General features: G+C 41.1%; 1 protein-coding gene across 1 annotated transcript in view; it reads right to left on the bottom strand.

The window, feature by feature from the left end:
* Positions 1 to 152: 152 nt before the first annotated feature.
* Positions 153 to 16,974, bottom strand: part of DNAH12 (dynein axonemal heavy chain 12) — a 201,658-nt gene continuing 184,836 nt past the window's right edge. Inside the window, exons 66-74 of the mRNA XM_040628655.1 lie at positions 16,494 to 16,631; positions 13,160 to 13,393; positions 12,696 to 12,884; positions 10,347 to 10,450; positions 9,024 to 9,228; positions 3,856 to 3,993; positions 3,341 to 3,432; positions 1,575 to 1,642; positions 153 to 392 (exon numbers count right to left, since the gene is read on the bottom strand). Of these exons, the coding sequence (XP_040484589.1) occupies positions 202 to 392; positions 1,575 to 1,642; positions 3,341 to 3,432; positions 3,856 to 3,993; positions 9,024 to 9,228; positions 10,347 to 10,450; positions 12,696 to 12,884; positions 13,160 to 13,393; positions 16,494 to 16,631 (1,359 nt within the window). The 3' untranslated portion in view covers positions 153 to 201. The remainder of the gene's footprint in view (positions 393 to 1,574; positions 1,643 to 3,340; positions 3,433 to 3,855; positions 3,994 to 9,023; positions 9,229 to 10,346; positions 10,451 to 12,695; positions 12,885 to 13,159; positions 13,394 to 16,493; positions 16,632 to 16,974) is intronic.

Here is a 16,974-nt window from a genome sequence, read left to right as displayed (position 1 = left end):
TCTCAGCTTGGTTCTTGATCTCAGGGCTGTGAGTTCAAGTCCTGTGTTGGACCCCACACTGGGCATAGAGCCTACTTAAAAAAAAAAAAAAAAAGAATGACACGAAGATACTTGGTTTTATAATATATATATTTTGAAGTAAATGAAGACAACACAGATCCTTTTTTAATGCTTCCAGATGTTTTCTTAAGTTTGTCCAATTTAGTTATCCAACTGACAAAGCAAGGCAACCCCACGCTTGATCCAGTGTTGAGTGGGTTGGTCGGTCTTTAACAGCATTGCAATAACAAAGTTAGTAGAATGTCCTGTAGTGGAAAGGGTTCCTTTACGTTCACTTGTCTTGTAGAGGGGACAGATGTAGGCATTCGACTTCACAATCTGAGACTTTTTGGCTTGGAAAAGAAAGAAATACATTCATTTGGTAAAGAGAAAACAGCCCCTCGGACTAAAAGAACAACTATTTTAGCACCAAATCTAAGATCACGATTATAATATTTGAACATTTCAATGTTGTTATTGTTAGTTTACCGTTGGTATGTAATTATGGCTGTGAAACAAGACAAGTGATCTCCTACGGTGCACGATTCTCGGTCTAGAGGATAAGAATTGAGAGTTTTCAGGAATCCGGATAACTTAGCAGACGTGAAAACACTCAAGAGGACTTGAGAGGAGGAGAAGGTAGGGAAAAAGGAATAAAACACAGCACAGATAATGAGGCAGACATAAAAAGAGAGGACACTGATGCCTAGAGCCCGAATATAAGAAATGCATAAATCAGAAGAAGTGGAAACTACTATTTGCTTTCAGCAGGTATTACTAGGAAAAACACACCAGTTCTCACCTACTCACAAAAAGAACCTACAAATCATCCTTGAAAAGCCCAATGTGAGGTATTAGGAGTCTTCCTAAACTGAGGCTACATTTCTTGTAGTTACAATTGAACTACGTTAATAGTGAAAATACTTAATGGGGTTAAGTGGTGATTGTGGGTGATTTGTAAATGTTTCCATTGACAGTTATCGGAGAACAAAAACACTAGAGAAGAAAGAAAAATCAAAAGAATGAGCCTCATTTGTTCCGACTCGTGGAAAAATGATGGCAGGAGGAGAAGGGAAAGAGCAGGTAGCTTTCCCAGGAGAGCAGAGCTGGCCTCCACCCGCTGGGACCTGCAACGTCTGTGCCTTCGGGCACCCGGCTGGCTCTTGGGCCTCGGAGTTTCCTGCAGCCAGAAGACTCTAGCGCCAGCTGTGTGTTTCTAAGAGGTGTGCAAAGGCATTTCAGAATCAAAATATTGATGGGAAGCCCCGGACTCTGGAAAAGGAGAAGTGTGGATGGAGGAGGGGCATCCCATGGGATAAGAGCAAAAAGAGGCAGAATGATATTCCCAGAATAACATGATGCAACACAAAACAGGGAAACAATGTATTTTCAATGTAAACATTAAGTCGCTGTTTATTGTAATGGAACCAAGTCTTAAAAGATTTGTGCAGAGACTTAATTGGGGGAGCCGTTAAAAATATCTATCACTACCCCTCTCTAAAACTCTTAAGAAATTTTGTTAGAAGTATTCTTACTTGGTTTTATCCATATGATGGGCATCAGGTCAAACAGAAGTTTGGGATGTTGTTCGGCAAGCAATCCACTGCGAGGAGAAATTGACATGTTAATTAGAAATAAGATGAACTTTGCTTCTAGAAATTGCTACATAGATATTAGCTTTTAATACAAGAGAGGACCAGAAATATGCAGAGAAAGAAATATAAAACAAGACAAAACAAAGCCAAGGAAGAGGCAATGAATAATTGAAAGGAAAAAAAAAGATAATTATGGCAAGGCGGTATGTGCCAACAGTGGACAAGTATCAATTCCTGCCACTTTTTAAAAAAAAGATTTATTTATTTGAGAGAGAGAGAGAGAGTGCATGCACGAGCAGGGTGGGGGCAGGAGAGAGGGAGAAGCAGACTCCCCACTGAGCAGGGAGCCTGATGCAGAGCCCGATGTAGGGCTTCATCCCAGGACCCCAGGATCATGACCTGAGCAGAAGGCAGACACAACTGACTGAGCCACCCAGGCGCCCCTGCCACTTTTTAAATACCATCCAGGAGGCCAACACTGTCCTATCACAATTGGTCCTCACCATGACCTTGTCCCCATTCCTGTGCCACAGATGAAGAGTGGAGGCTCAGAGAGGTTGAGTAGTTCTCTTAGAGTAACACAGCCCTTAAGTGCCAGAGTCAGAATTCAAGCATACATCTGCCTGTCAAGAAAATGAAGTTTCTTTTCCCTGTGCTACATTGTTTATTTGTTTGAAAAAAGGAGGGAAGGAAGAAGGGGAAGAAGGGATGAAGGGAGGAAGAAGGAAGGAAAAGATGAATAAATGCATCTATAAGGACAAGGAAGTGAAGACAAATGTCAGCAGATGATGAAAAAGAAGAGAGAGAGAAATAACCACAGGAACTAGCTACAGCTACGTCTCCTCTTCACCCTGTCTTGGAATGGTCTCTCTAGAGCCTCTTTCTTGCTCCCCTCAAGGGATTCTCTGGGCCTCCGCCTTTAACCCTCCCTTGAGAGCAAAGCCTAACTCTGACCCTGGAAATAGAGGATTCTGCTTATTAATGGATTGATAAAGAACAGGGTTCCGAGGGAAATAATCTCTCCCCTTCCCTCTTATCCCTACATATTTTTTTTTTAAAGATTGGTTTATTATTTTAGAGCACGAGTGGGAGGGGGAGAGGGAGAAGGACAGACTCTCAAGCAGACTGCCCGCTGAGTGCAGAGCCCCGAGGCAGGGCTCGATCGGGCCGCTGAGTTCCTGACCTGAGCCAAACCACGAGTCCACAGTGTAACTGACTGCGCCACCCGGGCGCCCCTCCCTGACGCATTTTAAACAAGAATAGCAATGCTTGGTTTCCCAAGCTGGAAATTCAGTATTTATTTTAAATACTTATTTATCATGTCATCAAAATCTAAGAGAAAGTTTTCCATTCACCAACAGAAACGGGAAGTTTACTATAACCATGAAATGTTTGAAAGTGAGGCACTCCTGCATGTTACGAGACAGACGTGAACAGTCCTAAAACAGAAGAAAACAACTTCAGCTAACTTTTCTACTAGTAAGACCATTAAAATATTAACTAAAAATTCTTCAGGACCTAAAAATACTCACTTAGCAATTGCTCCGGGCTGAGTAATGATTTATGGCAAGAATTCTGATATTTTTTTACTACTTGCCATGTTCCCTAGAGGCGGCCATCTGTTGGGCTGGGGGGGGGGGGAGCCGATGGCGTGTTTTACCCATTCAGCTACAACTAAAGACATCTCTGCCCTTGAAAGCCCTGACCTTGCTCTGTCCCAGCGTGCTCCGTCGAGGTACAAGCCGTGGATGTACACGCCATCTTCTGGGGCCGTCTTGGACGTGTCCGAAGGAATAACCTGGAGGGAGAGGCGCACATTCGTAATGGTCTCTTTGCCAGACAACTGTCTCATAAGGGAAACATTTGCTCAATTTTCAGAACGTATTCAGGGAAACCCCACTATATAATGGCTTGTATAAATTTTTCGGTAAAAGTGTAAATGTAAAAATGTATAATACAGTTCTTTTTGAAGGATGTTATCAGTTTTTACTGTACTTTAGATTAATTTTTGCTAAAACAGAAGAGCAGTATTATTTGAATGGAAAATTGAAATATGTAAAAGTCCTATCAGACACAGCAAGACAGATATCATCTACTTTCTTCATGAAACACAAAGAATGGAAAGAATGGACCATAAAGATAGGAATTCTGCATATCTTCCTTGCTTAAATACATGATTTTGATATAATGATAGACTGTGGAGTTTAGGGGATTACTGTACCTCAAATTCATATCCTAATAAATCAATAGGGATGGTGTATTTTCTGGCATAATTCTGCATAGCTCCAGTTAGGAAGGCTTGGGTGAAAAAGAATCCTGAGAGCCAGAACACGTTAGGTTTTCCTGAATTATGCCAGTCCTGTAAAGGGCAAACAGAATGCATTATGTTCATTGCCCAACTCACACAGCATCACCTCATATACAGTTCCTGGTTCTGGTTTTTGTGCTGCCCACACTTTCCATCACAGGACTCTCTTCCCAACACAAAACACTGGTCTCCTACCTCTTTTCCCTTATAGTTACTCTTCTTGGAAAATTCAAACAAATTTTAACATTAACTTAAATAAAATAAAGTTTGAAGGATTCACATCTTTTGCAAAGAGCTAAAGGTAAATTATTTGGGGATTTATAATTTTACTTAATCCTACTCAAAAGCCACTATCTTTAGATATCTCACACAGAGCCCTGGTGTGTTGATTCCAGCTCCTTAAGCCTCTAACACCCAGTGTCCCCATGCCTACTGCCCCCACCCCAGTTCAGAGACCCACTGTCTTCTTGCTGTGTTGATGTGTCCGTCTTCTCACTTCTTCCGTCTCTGCTCAGGACATCTAGAGTCATGCTTCCAGAGTAGACTTCACCATGCACGGTTAGGACTGGATTTAGCACCTTGTAAAATTCTTTAGTGACCTACTACTACTCTACCAAATTAAAGTCTAAGCACCTTAGTCTCCTAGTCAAGAGACTTCGCAATCTGGCCCCAAATTGTATTTCCAGCTTGATCCCTTTGAATTCCCCTTTAAGCATCTTGCGGTCTAATCAGACTATCTGCTCGTTTCTTCTCTGCATTGGGTGGACATCCATTGTATTTTCTGCTTATCTTAAAGTGACAATACTCTTACATCCAGTGGAGGCTGAACCTTTCCACTGTCTCAACCCAAGCACTTCTGGTGCAGGAACTCTGCTTCCTGGGGTGGGCACGTGATTCACGCCTGGCGACGATACCTCTGGTCATCGTGATCGATTCAAGAATGGACATGTGACCTCATCAAAGCCAGAGATGCAGAGACTCTTGCTGGCACTTTTGGGGAAAAGACACTCAGCTCTTTGAAGTTGCATGGATGTGGGGGCAGAGCTGCTGCTGCTCTTTTGCTGCCATCGGACAAGAACCTACCTGAGAATGGAGTCAAGCCTCAGAGAAGTGGAGCCAGGAGATGAGGTACAAGAATTGAGGACCAGGGAACCATTTTGCACCCCAGGTCAGCTCCTGTCTGGAGCCGCTTGACGCCCTGGATTTTTCAATTACTGAGGCAATAAACTTTGTGTTTATATCAGAATTTTTACAACAGAATCGGTCCTAAATGAGATAGTGCCTTTCATCGCACAGCTATCCCTAAGTCCTTTTCCTTTTTTCTTGCAGCGTCCAAAACCTCTCATCCCTTAGATCCAGCTAAAGCATTTGGCTTCCTCATCCAGGAAACAAGCTCTGCTTTCCTGGGCTGGAAGAACTCTCTCCCTTCTTTGAATTCCCAGAACATTTTACAAGTTGATCTTTAATGACACATCCCCTACTCTACTGTATTCGTTTTTTCTTAGGTACATAAGCTTACCCCCCTGTAGACTACTGGCAACCTGAAGGCAGCGCTCACGTGGTCATCACCTTTTTATCTCCCAGAGCACACAACAAGAGGTTCTGGACAAAGTGGGGTCTCAATTCACATTAGCTGAATGGACAGATGAATCAGTAAAATGAACTCTGTCTCTGAGCGAGCAGTGCACTGTGGGAAGAAGCCAGCTTTGCTTCCTGGGAGGAAGAGACCAGACTGGTGCTAGAGATGTTGCAACAGTACAAGCTACCAAGTCGAGAAGGCGGAGGGGCGCCTGGCTGGCTGAGCAGGTTAAGCATCGGACTCCTGATTTCCACTCAGGTCATGATCTCAGGGTTGTGAGATCGAGCCCAGCATGGTGGGGGTCATGCTCAGTGGGGGTTCTGCTTGAGATTCTTTCCCTCTGCCCCCACCCAGGGCTCTCTCTCTCTCTCAAATAAATAAATCTTAAAAATTAAAAATTAAAAAAGAAAAGGTGGAGAAAGAGATGGAGCTTGACAAGAACACAAGCCAGGCAGATCCGGCACCATGTACAAAAAAGCTGGCAGAACTCAGAGGGCAAGTGTATAGAAAACTCCCTTGCTCACTCGAGGACTTCATTTAGCCAAGAATGTCACGAGTGTCTGGGTCAGTGACTTGTACAGGGTTTCTGAATTAGCTACCATTTACTGGGTGCTCGGTGCGTGCCAGGCACTGTGCTCAGCACTTCAAATGCATCGCCTCCTTTGGTTCACGGAGTAACTCGGTGAGTTATTCCTCCCACCTTACCAAGGAGGAGACTGGAGTGCAGAAAGATGAATAAATAGCATCTTGCTCAGTCACACAGATACTAAGTGTCAGATAAGTAGGATGAATGGGGAGAGAGAAAAAGAGGAAAAGAGAGAAAACTCCAGATGACTAATTTGCTTAATTTGTTAACTCTAAAAAATACTGGGAGGTGAAGTCAAGAGTCCAGGAGAAAGAAAGGAGAGGGGAAAACCACACGGCTCCCCTCAGGGTAAGGGGACAATGGGGGAAAGATCCATTTAGAGGAAGGTACGGCAAAGGATGATAAAAGTGCCCAATAATGAGTGAGATCTTTCTTACTCATCCGTGTGGAATGATTCCAAGGGGAAATTCAAATTTCAGAGAGTAGGGAGTTCGGCGTGAACTTTTATCAACAACAACAAAAGGAATTTGTCCTGGAGACTCTCCCTGCTGGCACCATGCCAGGACCCCTCTAAAAGACCAAGGTAATGACTCTTCGAGGCCCTTTAGGAACGAAGCAGTATACAGGAAGTGGAAGCAGTTCCAATAAAAGTTTCAGAAAAGCTTGGGAAATGAAATGAAGTGTAAAAAGAAAAAAGAAAAAGAAAGATTGTGGCAAGGGGATGATGTGATTAACCATATCTCAAATGCTTTTGATAAGGGAAGGACAGAGGCTATACACACCGGAGGGACGCAGCAGGCGTGCTGCGGACATGGCTAGGACTCGTCCAGGCTTCGCCTATCCAATAGCTTCACCTATCCGATCAGCAAAGATAAAAACACCTGATTCTGAGAAACAGACACTCACATTCACTATTGTTGGGGACACAGTTAAATAATTTTTCTGGAGGCTGACTAGGTAATGTCTATTAAAATCCCTAAAAATAGCCAAATGGAATTGATGAAAGTATTAAAAGAAGGATCCACTGACCAAAAGGAATTTTTCTAGAAACGCAAGGGTGGTTTTACACTTGGAAATCTAGTGACATAATTCAAAGCAATGATAAGCTAAATAAGAAATATAAGTCACATCATCAGCAATAAATGCTGCAAAGGCATTTGATAAAGTTCAACAAGTTACGATGTTACAAAAGAATAGTCCACTTCTACTGAATTCTTACAATGTACCGTCGGATTGTCACCCTGTGAGGTCAAATTAACCATTTCATAGATGAGAACACTGGTAAGTGGCCCTGAACCCTGGAAACCCCTGTCTTCTAGACTGTTTTTTTTTTTCATTTGTTTGTTAAATGTAAAATCTACACAAAAAGCTCCTATAAATTTATTTTTCAGAAATAGCCCAAAAGAAAAATGGGCTGAGGAGAAATACAAATGGCAAGCACACATACCAGAAGAACACAAGCTCACTAATAATAATAATTATATTATATATTTTATATGATATATTATATAATATATGCTATATATATTTTATTATTATTATGTATATAAATTATTATTATTTATTATGCTGGTCACCAAACAGTACATCATTAGTTTTTGATGTAGTGTTCCATGATGCATTGTTTGCTTATAACACCCAGTGCTCCATGCAATACGTGCCCTCCTTAATACCCATCACCGGGCTAGTCCATCCCCCCTGCCCCCAAAACCCTCAGATTGTTTCCCGGAGTCCATAGTCTCCACAAATTATTTAAAAAGGTGGGGGGGTGCCTGGGTGGCTCAGTCAGTTAAGTGTCTGACTCTTGATTTCAGCTCAGGTCATGATCTCAGAGTGGGGGGACTGAGCCTGCGTTGGGCTCCATCCTCATTGGGGAGTCTGCTTGAGATTCTCCCTCTCCCTCTGCCTCTCCCCCACACACTCACTCACTCTCTCAAAAAAAAAAAAAATCAGACTGAAACAATAAGATATGGTAGATCTATCAGATTAGTAAAAATTAAAAAGGGGTGAATGAGAAAGCCTCTCTCTCCACATCTTCATAAGCACTGGCTATTTTATAATTAGCTTCCACAGTGAAACAAATAAAGCTCTAGAGTAATAGAAAGGCAACTGAACACGGAAAGGTCATATGCCTAATGTGAGTTTCCAAGAAGTGTTTTGGGGGCTCTCCCCACCTCTTACCCCCACAGAAATGGTAACCACACAGTGGGGCCAAGCTGAGTCGCTGGGGCGGAAAGACAGTGCCCTGAACATCCTTTATGTGTGTGTTTGGGCTGGTGGGGGCAGATTTCAAAGCTCTCAACTTTTCCCTGGTTTTAGGAGATAAGGGATAAGAAGCAACTGATTTTAAGACAATGGCCAGTTATTGGTAAATACAAATCTCGAGTTCTTTTTGTGATTTACTACCAGTATTAAAATCACATGACCAAGTATGTGGTCTCAGAGAGCCACGAACCTAGAATCTTAAAAAAATATAAATGTCACATATTACTTGGACTTGGGTAAAGTAAAATTTTCACTTTCTATTCAGTACTTTAAAGTATGTGTTGTTTTCAATATTCTTTCTTTTCTTTTAAAAATTTTATTTATTTATTTGAGAGAGAGAGCACAAGCAGGAGGAGGGGCAGAGGGAGAGGGAAAAGCAGACTCCGCACTGAGCAGGGAGCCCGACTCGGGGCTCAATCCCAGGACCTTGGGATCGTGACCTGAGCTGAAGGCAGATGCTTAACAGACTGAGCCACCCAGGTGTCCCTATTTTCAATATTCTAAAATTTCAGTTAGATTACCATGAAACTGCTAACCACATTGCTCAACTCAGAGACATTCAAGTGACCGGAGTGTTGCTAATCTCTCTCCAGTCAACCAAAAAATAAAATTATCTGCATATATCTGTAAATAAAACATATAATCTTTTACCTGCAAAAAGTTCAACCGGGCTAGAAAATCTGTGATATAACTTGCTAGGGGTTTAAGACTTGGGTATGATCGTGCGGCCCATATTTCTGGAACCTTTCCAACAAGCAAACTGCCAGAGAGTGCCTCCAATGCAGAATCCATTACAACCACGCCCTTGATAGCCTTTTCAAGGTCCTGTAGAGTGTTGCGTATAGTTTTAATTAAGCTGCAAAGAAAGGAATTATGTCATCAATGTTCATGTGAGGGTAAATACCAACATACTGTCTTTCCAGAAGAAGAAATAGCAGAAATCTCATTCACAGCCTCATGGGAGTGTTTCACCAAATGGAGTCACCTCCCACTTGGTAACGGAAGGTACTTTTAGGTGATACTTGGATGAACATTTTTCATTGTAATCATTACATAATATAGAAAACACAATGAGCATATCAAAGTTGTTGCTTTCTGGGTATTATGGCTTAAGACCAGGCTAATTTAAGCAGAGAATGATTTTAGGAAAAATATCAGGTAAATAATGTTACAGGGTGACATGCAAATATGGAAAAAGTTATAAAGGTGTGATGCAAAAGGCTGAAAATTGTGAAATAATTCCTTAGAGCATAAAGCATATATTCATTGATATACTTGCAAATACTTTGCATCCCATGTAGGCCCAAACTGCTAAAAACACTGTAAATGAGCTGAAGGTTTTAGACTAGAAGCCTAAGCAACTGACAGTATGCTATTACATATGAATACATATGGTCTTTGTATAAAAAATACTGAATTAAGGCATCACAGTGTTTTAATGTATTTTTAAGTGTCAAGTCCAGAAACCCAAATAAACTTGAAAACACTGTAGAAAATTCATATCAAAACAATTTTTCCATTCCTTGAGCCAGGATTGAATTGTAGAAAATTCAGTTCAAATATTCAAAGCAAATAATTTGTTCATTATCGTGAGGTATGTCATCGACCTCGGTTGCACTCAGGAAGAAAAGGGAGGTGTATATGCGTCAAGTGGCAGAATAATGACAAAAGACTTGTCATTGGTTCATTTGGTCTTTGGTTCCTGAGGAGAACAGTAACAGATGGGTGACAATTATGACTAATGAATATTTTCACCAGTAAAACAGATCTCATTTCCACCATCATTTTTGCATTCTGAAAGATACCTTCACTTCTGGGGCAGAAGATTATACAACTTTAAAGAGTGGGGATGGATCCTAAGGAAATGGAAGGTTTTGATAATTTTTTCTCAAAATTTTAATTCAATACCAGTGTGTCTTTTTTTTTAAATCAACTTTGGTTGTTTTCTGAACCACTGGGGAGATAGATTCTTACTTGTTAAATCTTTCCATTTCTTGTACTAACACGGTATTCATGCTCTCTTCATATCTCACAGGAAACTTCAGTAGTGCTAATTCAATGTCAAAATCATTTGGTAGCTAAGGAAATAGATTTTGAAGATCACGTATTACTCTCAGAATGGATAATTCGTTTCGTTCAGCTATCACATCACTAGCAGCTAATCACATCACCAGTCAGTTACTATGGGCCAGGCATTGTGCTCACTGCTTTCCATACATTATCTCATGTAATCCTTACTACGCACTCTCAGGGGGCTGTTGTCATCTCCATTTTACAGACGAGGATATTCAAGTACAGTCGACCCTTGAACAATGCAGGAGTTAGGGTGCCGACCCCCTACGTAGTCAAAAATCCATGTATAACTTCCACTCTCCAAAAACTACTAGCAAGCTACAATTGACCGGAAGCCTTGCCAATAACATAAACAGTCAATTAACACATATTTGGTATGTTACATGTATTATATACTGTATTCTTACAATACAGTAAGCTAAAGGAAAGAAAATGTTGTTAAGAACTGGGTGTTATACACAAGTAATGAATCATGGAACTTTACATCAAAAACTAGGGATGTACTGTATGGTGACTAACATAATAAAAAAAATTGAAAAAAAAAATCTTAAGTACATTTACAGTACTGTATTTATCAAAAAAATTCACATATAAGTGGATCTGTGCAGTTCAAACCTGTGTTGTTCAGGGTCAACTATGCAGAGAGGTTGAGTAACTGCCCAAGGGCACACAGCCAAAATGTAATCTGTTGAAATCCACAGGTCTCTAAGTGCAAAGCCCATGCTCTTTACTACAGGCTATAGCACTTTGCAGAAGATACATGTATTTCTGAAACGTTGTGTAATTTCCTTTTGTAAGCCGAATCTTATTTTTCATTGATAAAACTGATTTGCCATTTCCTAACTGTTTTATATTTATTTCCAGTCAATTATCAACTGGCTCCAAATAGTTTAGCTTACCCCACTTTCAAATAATTAACGTGTGACTGTAGCAGGGCTCCAAGGAATAGGGAGAGAGAAGGTGTCAAGTGTCTGGTTTCTATGAGGCACCTCAGAGATGCTAGAGAAATGAAGGGGGCTTTGGGACTGATAGTCAAGCCTCAAGACATTGGAATTCACATTCCTAAAAGGCAAAGAAGCTTCCCTGTCAGGGAGGTCCTGAACTAAGAAAGCTGAACTGCCCAGAGTGTCCCCAGATGAGGGTCCCTGAATGGTGCAAAAGAATTATTGTAAAGTCACAGTAAGTGGCATCACTCAAGGACTCTTTGGCTTAGCACAGGTCTCTTTCCCTAAATACATTCCCAAATGCCCCTGCCAGGGTAACTTCCTCTTAGGGACCATGTAAGAGCCACCATTCTGCAAGGGCGAGAACCTTCCCCCCAGAGATCAACCGCAGAAACAGTAAGCTGCCAGGAGTGAGAAGAGTCAGAGAGCAGAAGCAGTAGTCCGGGGGACAGGGTGGGAGGAGGCTAGCTTGCTTTCACCCAGGGGTCGCGGGAGGGCTGCTCCCCTCTTTCTCCAGTGGCCGCAGCCAGGCCTACGGTGCGGAGGCTCTCCTTAGGAATAGGGTAAGGCAAGGCCACCAACGCAGAGGAGAGGAGTGGTGCTGTCCGTGGGCTTTCGAGACCAGTGGATCATGGGTCAGGCTCTGCTGCGTCAGAACCCCTGCCACTGATATATGCGGCTAAGAATTGCATTTACCCTGGAGGGGAATGGTGAAGATACGCGCTTGCGACCCTAATCTTTCTCAAGTTCCCTTAGTAGTTCTATTTTGAATTTAAGACACAAAAAAAGGTGAGAAGAAAGAGTATCATTCCGTTTTCCCGGGTAGGCTAAGTACTTTGGGCTACAGTATGAAGAAAACAAGAAAAAAAACCTGTAGTTGCTAATTAGGTCTGATCTTACTCTGTGCCCCTCCCTCCCTCCGGAAGGTATAGATGAAAAGCCATTCAACCCAGGAACCAGCAAGTCCAGACCATTTCCTCCTGTTTTTAAAGAGTAGACCCATTATCTTTGTTTGGAAATGATAATAAGTCACATGTTCTTTAGCTCGTCCACAACTGGAGTTGCTAAGAACTTACAGCGTGCCGGGCATCGTGCGGAGCGCTCTAACTTCATGACCTCTTAAATGTTCACAAGAACCTCATATGGTTGGTACTACGCTCGCCACTTTACAGATTGGGGAACTAATGCTCAGCCAGGCAAAGTTTTTCACTCGATGTCCTAATGCTGCTAAATGGAGTCTTCCAATGGTCATTTCAGTACCATTTTAATTTCTAGTATAAGCAACGTGTTTTAAACTAAACATTACCTTCTTGAGAATATCTCTGGTGATTTCTAATAGGGTCTGGTCGGCACTTCCCGAGGATCCTGTCTGTTTGGAGCCTCCCTGGGTGAGGAGCAAGGACTCAAAGAGGACTTTTGTTTGTTGCAGGTCTTTGGAAATATCAACATTTTCATGTAATCCAAATATCTCAGGGTGCTGAGTAAATGGAAGATTCTACCAGGAAACAGAAGAAGCATCACATTTCCACCGGCTACATTAATTCATAAGGTGTAAACACAGGCAGACCAAAAAGGGTTAAAAATCAACTACGCATTAAGCACCGAGGAATCAAANNNGATTTTCAGTAAATGGCCAGAAACAAAAGATACTGAAAGTGGATTGAAACCACACTACTTGCCTAGCTCTCTACATTACAGGGGAACATCTCATTATTTGCTTTCAGAAAAATTACACTTAAATCTAACCCTACTTTCACTGATATCGGTTACCTTAATGAATTCAATGTACTCATCGTAGGTGCCTTTGGCAGGTGCAAAATAGTTTCCACTGGGAGAAAACTTGTAATGAGGGTTTTCAATGATTTGTGGGTTATAAAAGTCAGCCAGCATGGTTAAGAGGAGACGTCTGTCCCAATCATCTGTCACCCTTCCTCCATAGTTACATTCGCCAGTCAGGTAGGAGATAGCTTCAAATGGAACTGTATTATATTCATTTATAAATAACTGAAACAAAGGAAAAATAAAATGAGAAAAACAAAGTTGTTGTTTTTTTTTTTACTTTATTTCCATTTTAAAATGACATGAAATATCTGTCAATCATCTGTCTATAGGCACAGAAGTGGGGTTGAAAGAACTATCATCACAACTCACCTTTGGAAGGCTGGGATTGTTAGTGTTTATTTTACTTTACTTTTTTTTTTTTTTTTTTGAGAGAGCGAGAGAGAGAATGGGGAGGAGGGGCAGAGCAAGACAGAGAATCTTAAACAGGCTCCATGCCCAGTGCAGAGCCCGATGTGCAGCTCAATCTCATGACCCTGAGATCACGACCCGAGCTGAAATCAAGAGTCAGATGCTTAACCAACTGACTGAGCCACCCAGGTGCCCCATTAGTGTTTATTTTAAATTACTTCCAATTTTAGGGCGGCGGGGGGGAGGGGAATAATCGTGTATTGCTTCTGCAGTAAGAAAAACATTTAACAAAAAAAGATGACATGAAAATTACCAAGGCTTTTTCATATGAATTTGAATAAACCTTATTTTTAGAGCACTGGTCGTTAATTGGGGCAATATTGTCTCCTAGGGGACCTTTGGCAATATCTGGGGACATTTTAGATTGGTGGCCGGGGGTGCTACTGCCATCTAGTGGGCTAAACCATGCACAGGCCAGCTGCCCACAGCAAGGAGCTATCTGACCCCAAAGGCCAACAGCGCCAAGGCTGAGAACCAGGTGCCTGACTTAGGGACTGTTTGCAATGTGATGAAAACAAAGCAATCCCAACTTTTAGTGCCAAAGCCAGGTTCACACAATATGACACCATTTACAATAATAATAAAAACTACCATTTGTGTAGCTTTTACATTAACTTACTCATCCCCCAATAACCCTGTCAAGTAGGAAGCTGAGTCTGGGAAATATGAAATGATATGAAGGCCTGGGTTTCTTTCTTTCAGTCCCAGATCCTTTACTTTTTCTCATAGACAGAAAGTTTTGGTAGTATGTATTGGGATGGTATAAGTTACTGGATGAGAACTTTTCTGGCCCTTGAAAATTACCTAATAGTGCAGGAATTAAAACAGAAATGATGCACAGTTAAGTAAAAATTTTTCCAAATTCTCCAGAGCCAAGTTAAAAGAAGATATCATTCTTTGAGATTCCCATATTTTCAGGAGAAAGAGAAGTATCAAGACATATGAGCAGGAGACAGAGGGAAGATCATCTTTTGTGGTGAGATAAGTTATTTGTGAAAGAGGAAAGTTTCTCCCTTTGTTACCTTTGGGGGAGGGAAAGGTATGTTTAACTGTGTTCCCCCCCTTTCCCAAAACAGAAGGAAGAGACCCCAAGAAAAATTCATGTTAAATTTGTGGCATATGCAAGACATAGAGACTAACAGCTCATTCTTTGGTTGTCTATCTACTTAGCATAAGTTCACTGATCTGCCTTTCTGGAGGCAAGAGGTAGCGTCCTGGTGTGACCAGGTGAAGACGGTTTAAAGACTGACCCTCTCTCAAGTACCCAGTTCTTGATGATAGAAAAGAGGATTTAATCTATGCCTCCAGCTCCAGTGTTGGGGTGAGGAGGGTTGATGACACCAGAGGCTGCAGGCTGGGGCCTGGCCAGAAGGTGGAGAATTCTCAGTGGACTGGTTATCTGCAGTAGGATGATATTAGCAAAATGGTCTCCAAGCTTAGGCTGTAATCAACTAAATGGTTCTTAAAACAAATGTTTAAAATCAATGCCATTTTGTCATGTAATTCTATAAACACCAATTTCATCAGTTGTCCAAGGATTTTCAAATTGACAGGTTTGTTCCAGTTAAGGTTTCTACCTTGTTTAGAGGAAAGAAAAAGAGTTGATAAAATATCAAAAGTTCCTGTAAAAATTATCAGTTATGGAATAAGCATGATTAACTATTCATAGCCTTATAAAACCCCACCTGAGTGAAATCTAATAGTGTCCATTTGGGCTTTATCAACACTTGCCATTTTCCTTTATGAGGTCCTATGTCGCAAAGGCTCTTGTCACAGCAAAGAAGCAGAAATATAGTAATACTCTGTGGTTGTCCAGCTGGATTAGTATATTTGGTAAAATATGACAAATAATTGGAAAAGTATTGGAGTTGGACAAACTGGAGTTCAAATCCTACCTCAATGGGCAAGCTCACTTCTTAGCTTTGGTTTTCTCAAAAATAGGGATAATACCAACCTTACAGGGTTGCTGTGAGGACTAGAACTGATATAAGTAATGTGCGTAGTTCAAGGTGGGAGTTAGGAATTTATAGCAGAAGTTATTCTTTGCGGGGGGAGGGGCTGCTGACTATCTGAATGTCTCACTTTGTGAGTCTACAGAAACTGGAAAATCCAGACTTTCCTAGCCTCCTTTATAATTAAAGCTTAGAACTGTGAACTAGACTTTGAACTGGGGTGTAGTGCACAAAAAAGCAGGAATAGCCAAGAGTCTTTTTTGATGACATCAGAGGGCCTGTAGTGGACCAGAGTCTGTGTGGCACATATGGGAGCTGTGGTGCTGAATATTCAACCAGGGTTGAGGATCTGCTCTTACCAACACATGGTGAGTTCTAGATAGGACTCTAGATGCCTTGGCTATCCAGACATCTTGGTGATGCTATGATCTATGCAAATATTCTTTCTATATATTCCTTTTCTACTTAAAGTAGGCAGCCTATTTCTTTTGACTGATAGAGCTAAATTGTAGCTTTGAGCAGAGGAAGAGAGTATAGTAAGGATCTATATAAGGCCAACGCTTGAGGAGGGCACAGTAGAAAGACAGAAAGAACGGGGGTCCTTGATGACAACACTTGCCCAGTCAAACCAACTCCAGAGCCTGTCTTCCCTTTGTACTACTTTTTTATATGAGATAGTAAGTTTCATTATGATTTAAGCCAGTTTGAATCAAGTTTTCCATTACTTACAGCAGAAAAAATCCACAGAGATAGTGCTTTATAAACCACGGTTATAATTATTGCTTCTGTCTACCCACCTACTAGTGATGTTGGGAGGATTAAGCATATTTTAAGCAAAGGGAGTTGTCTAGGGCCTGACACACAGGGATCCTCCAACAGTGTTAATTTCTTTCTAATTTTACCTGTAGTTGTCGAATACTGATGCGTAAGTCTGATTCATTAAATCCATATGGAATATTCCAGCCAAGAGGACCAAATTTCTTTCTCTCTTGTACAAGGGCATGAAAAAAACAAACTCCAAACAGCAACTTTTCCCATGTCTTGAGTATAAAAATTACACAACAAGAAAAAATTCTGATCAGATTTCCATCAGTTCAGAGGGGAATCAACAATCTTTTTCATTATAAGCTTCTATGATCATATATTTCTGTAAACTTCTATTTAAAAAAGACATGCTATCTAAAACAAGGCATACTATAAAGAGTATTAATCTTATGATTTAAACCCTCCAAAGCTAGACAAACTGCAATATTAAACTTTGTTAAAATGCAAAATTCTACCATTTGCCAAAGTACTAGCTACTCATACTTTGGTGTTGTTCATAGATATTTACAACTTCAATACTTATAAAACATTATCCTGTAGACTCACTGGCATATGCTC

This window comes from Ursus maritimus, unplaced genomic scaffold (assembly GCF_017311325.1).
Source record: "Ursus maritimus isolate PB19 unplaced genomic scaffold, ASM1731132v1 scaffold_14, whole genome shotgun sequence".
In the NCBI taxonomy this organism is placed as follows: Eukaryota; Metazoa; Chordata; class Mammalia; order Carnivora; family Ursidae; genus Ursus; species Ursus maritimus.
The sequence above is the reverse complement of the archived record's forward strand: the minus strand, read 5'-3'. Positions and strand labels throughout refer to the sequence as shown.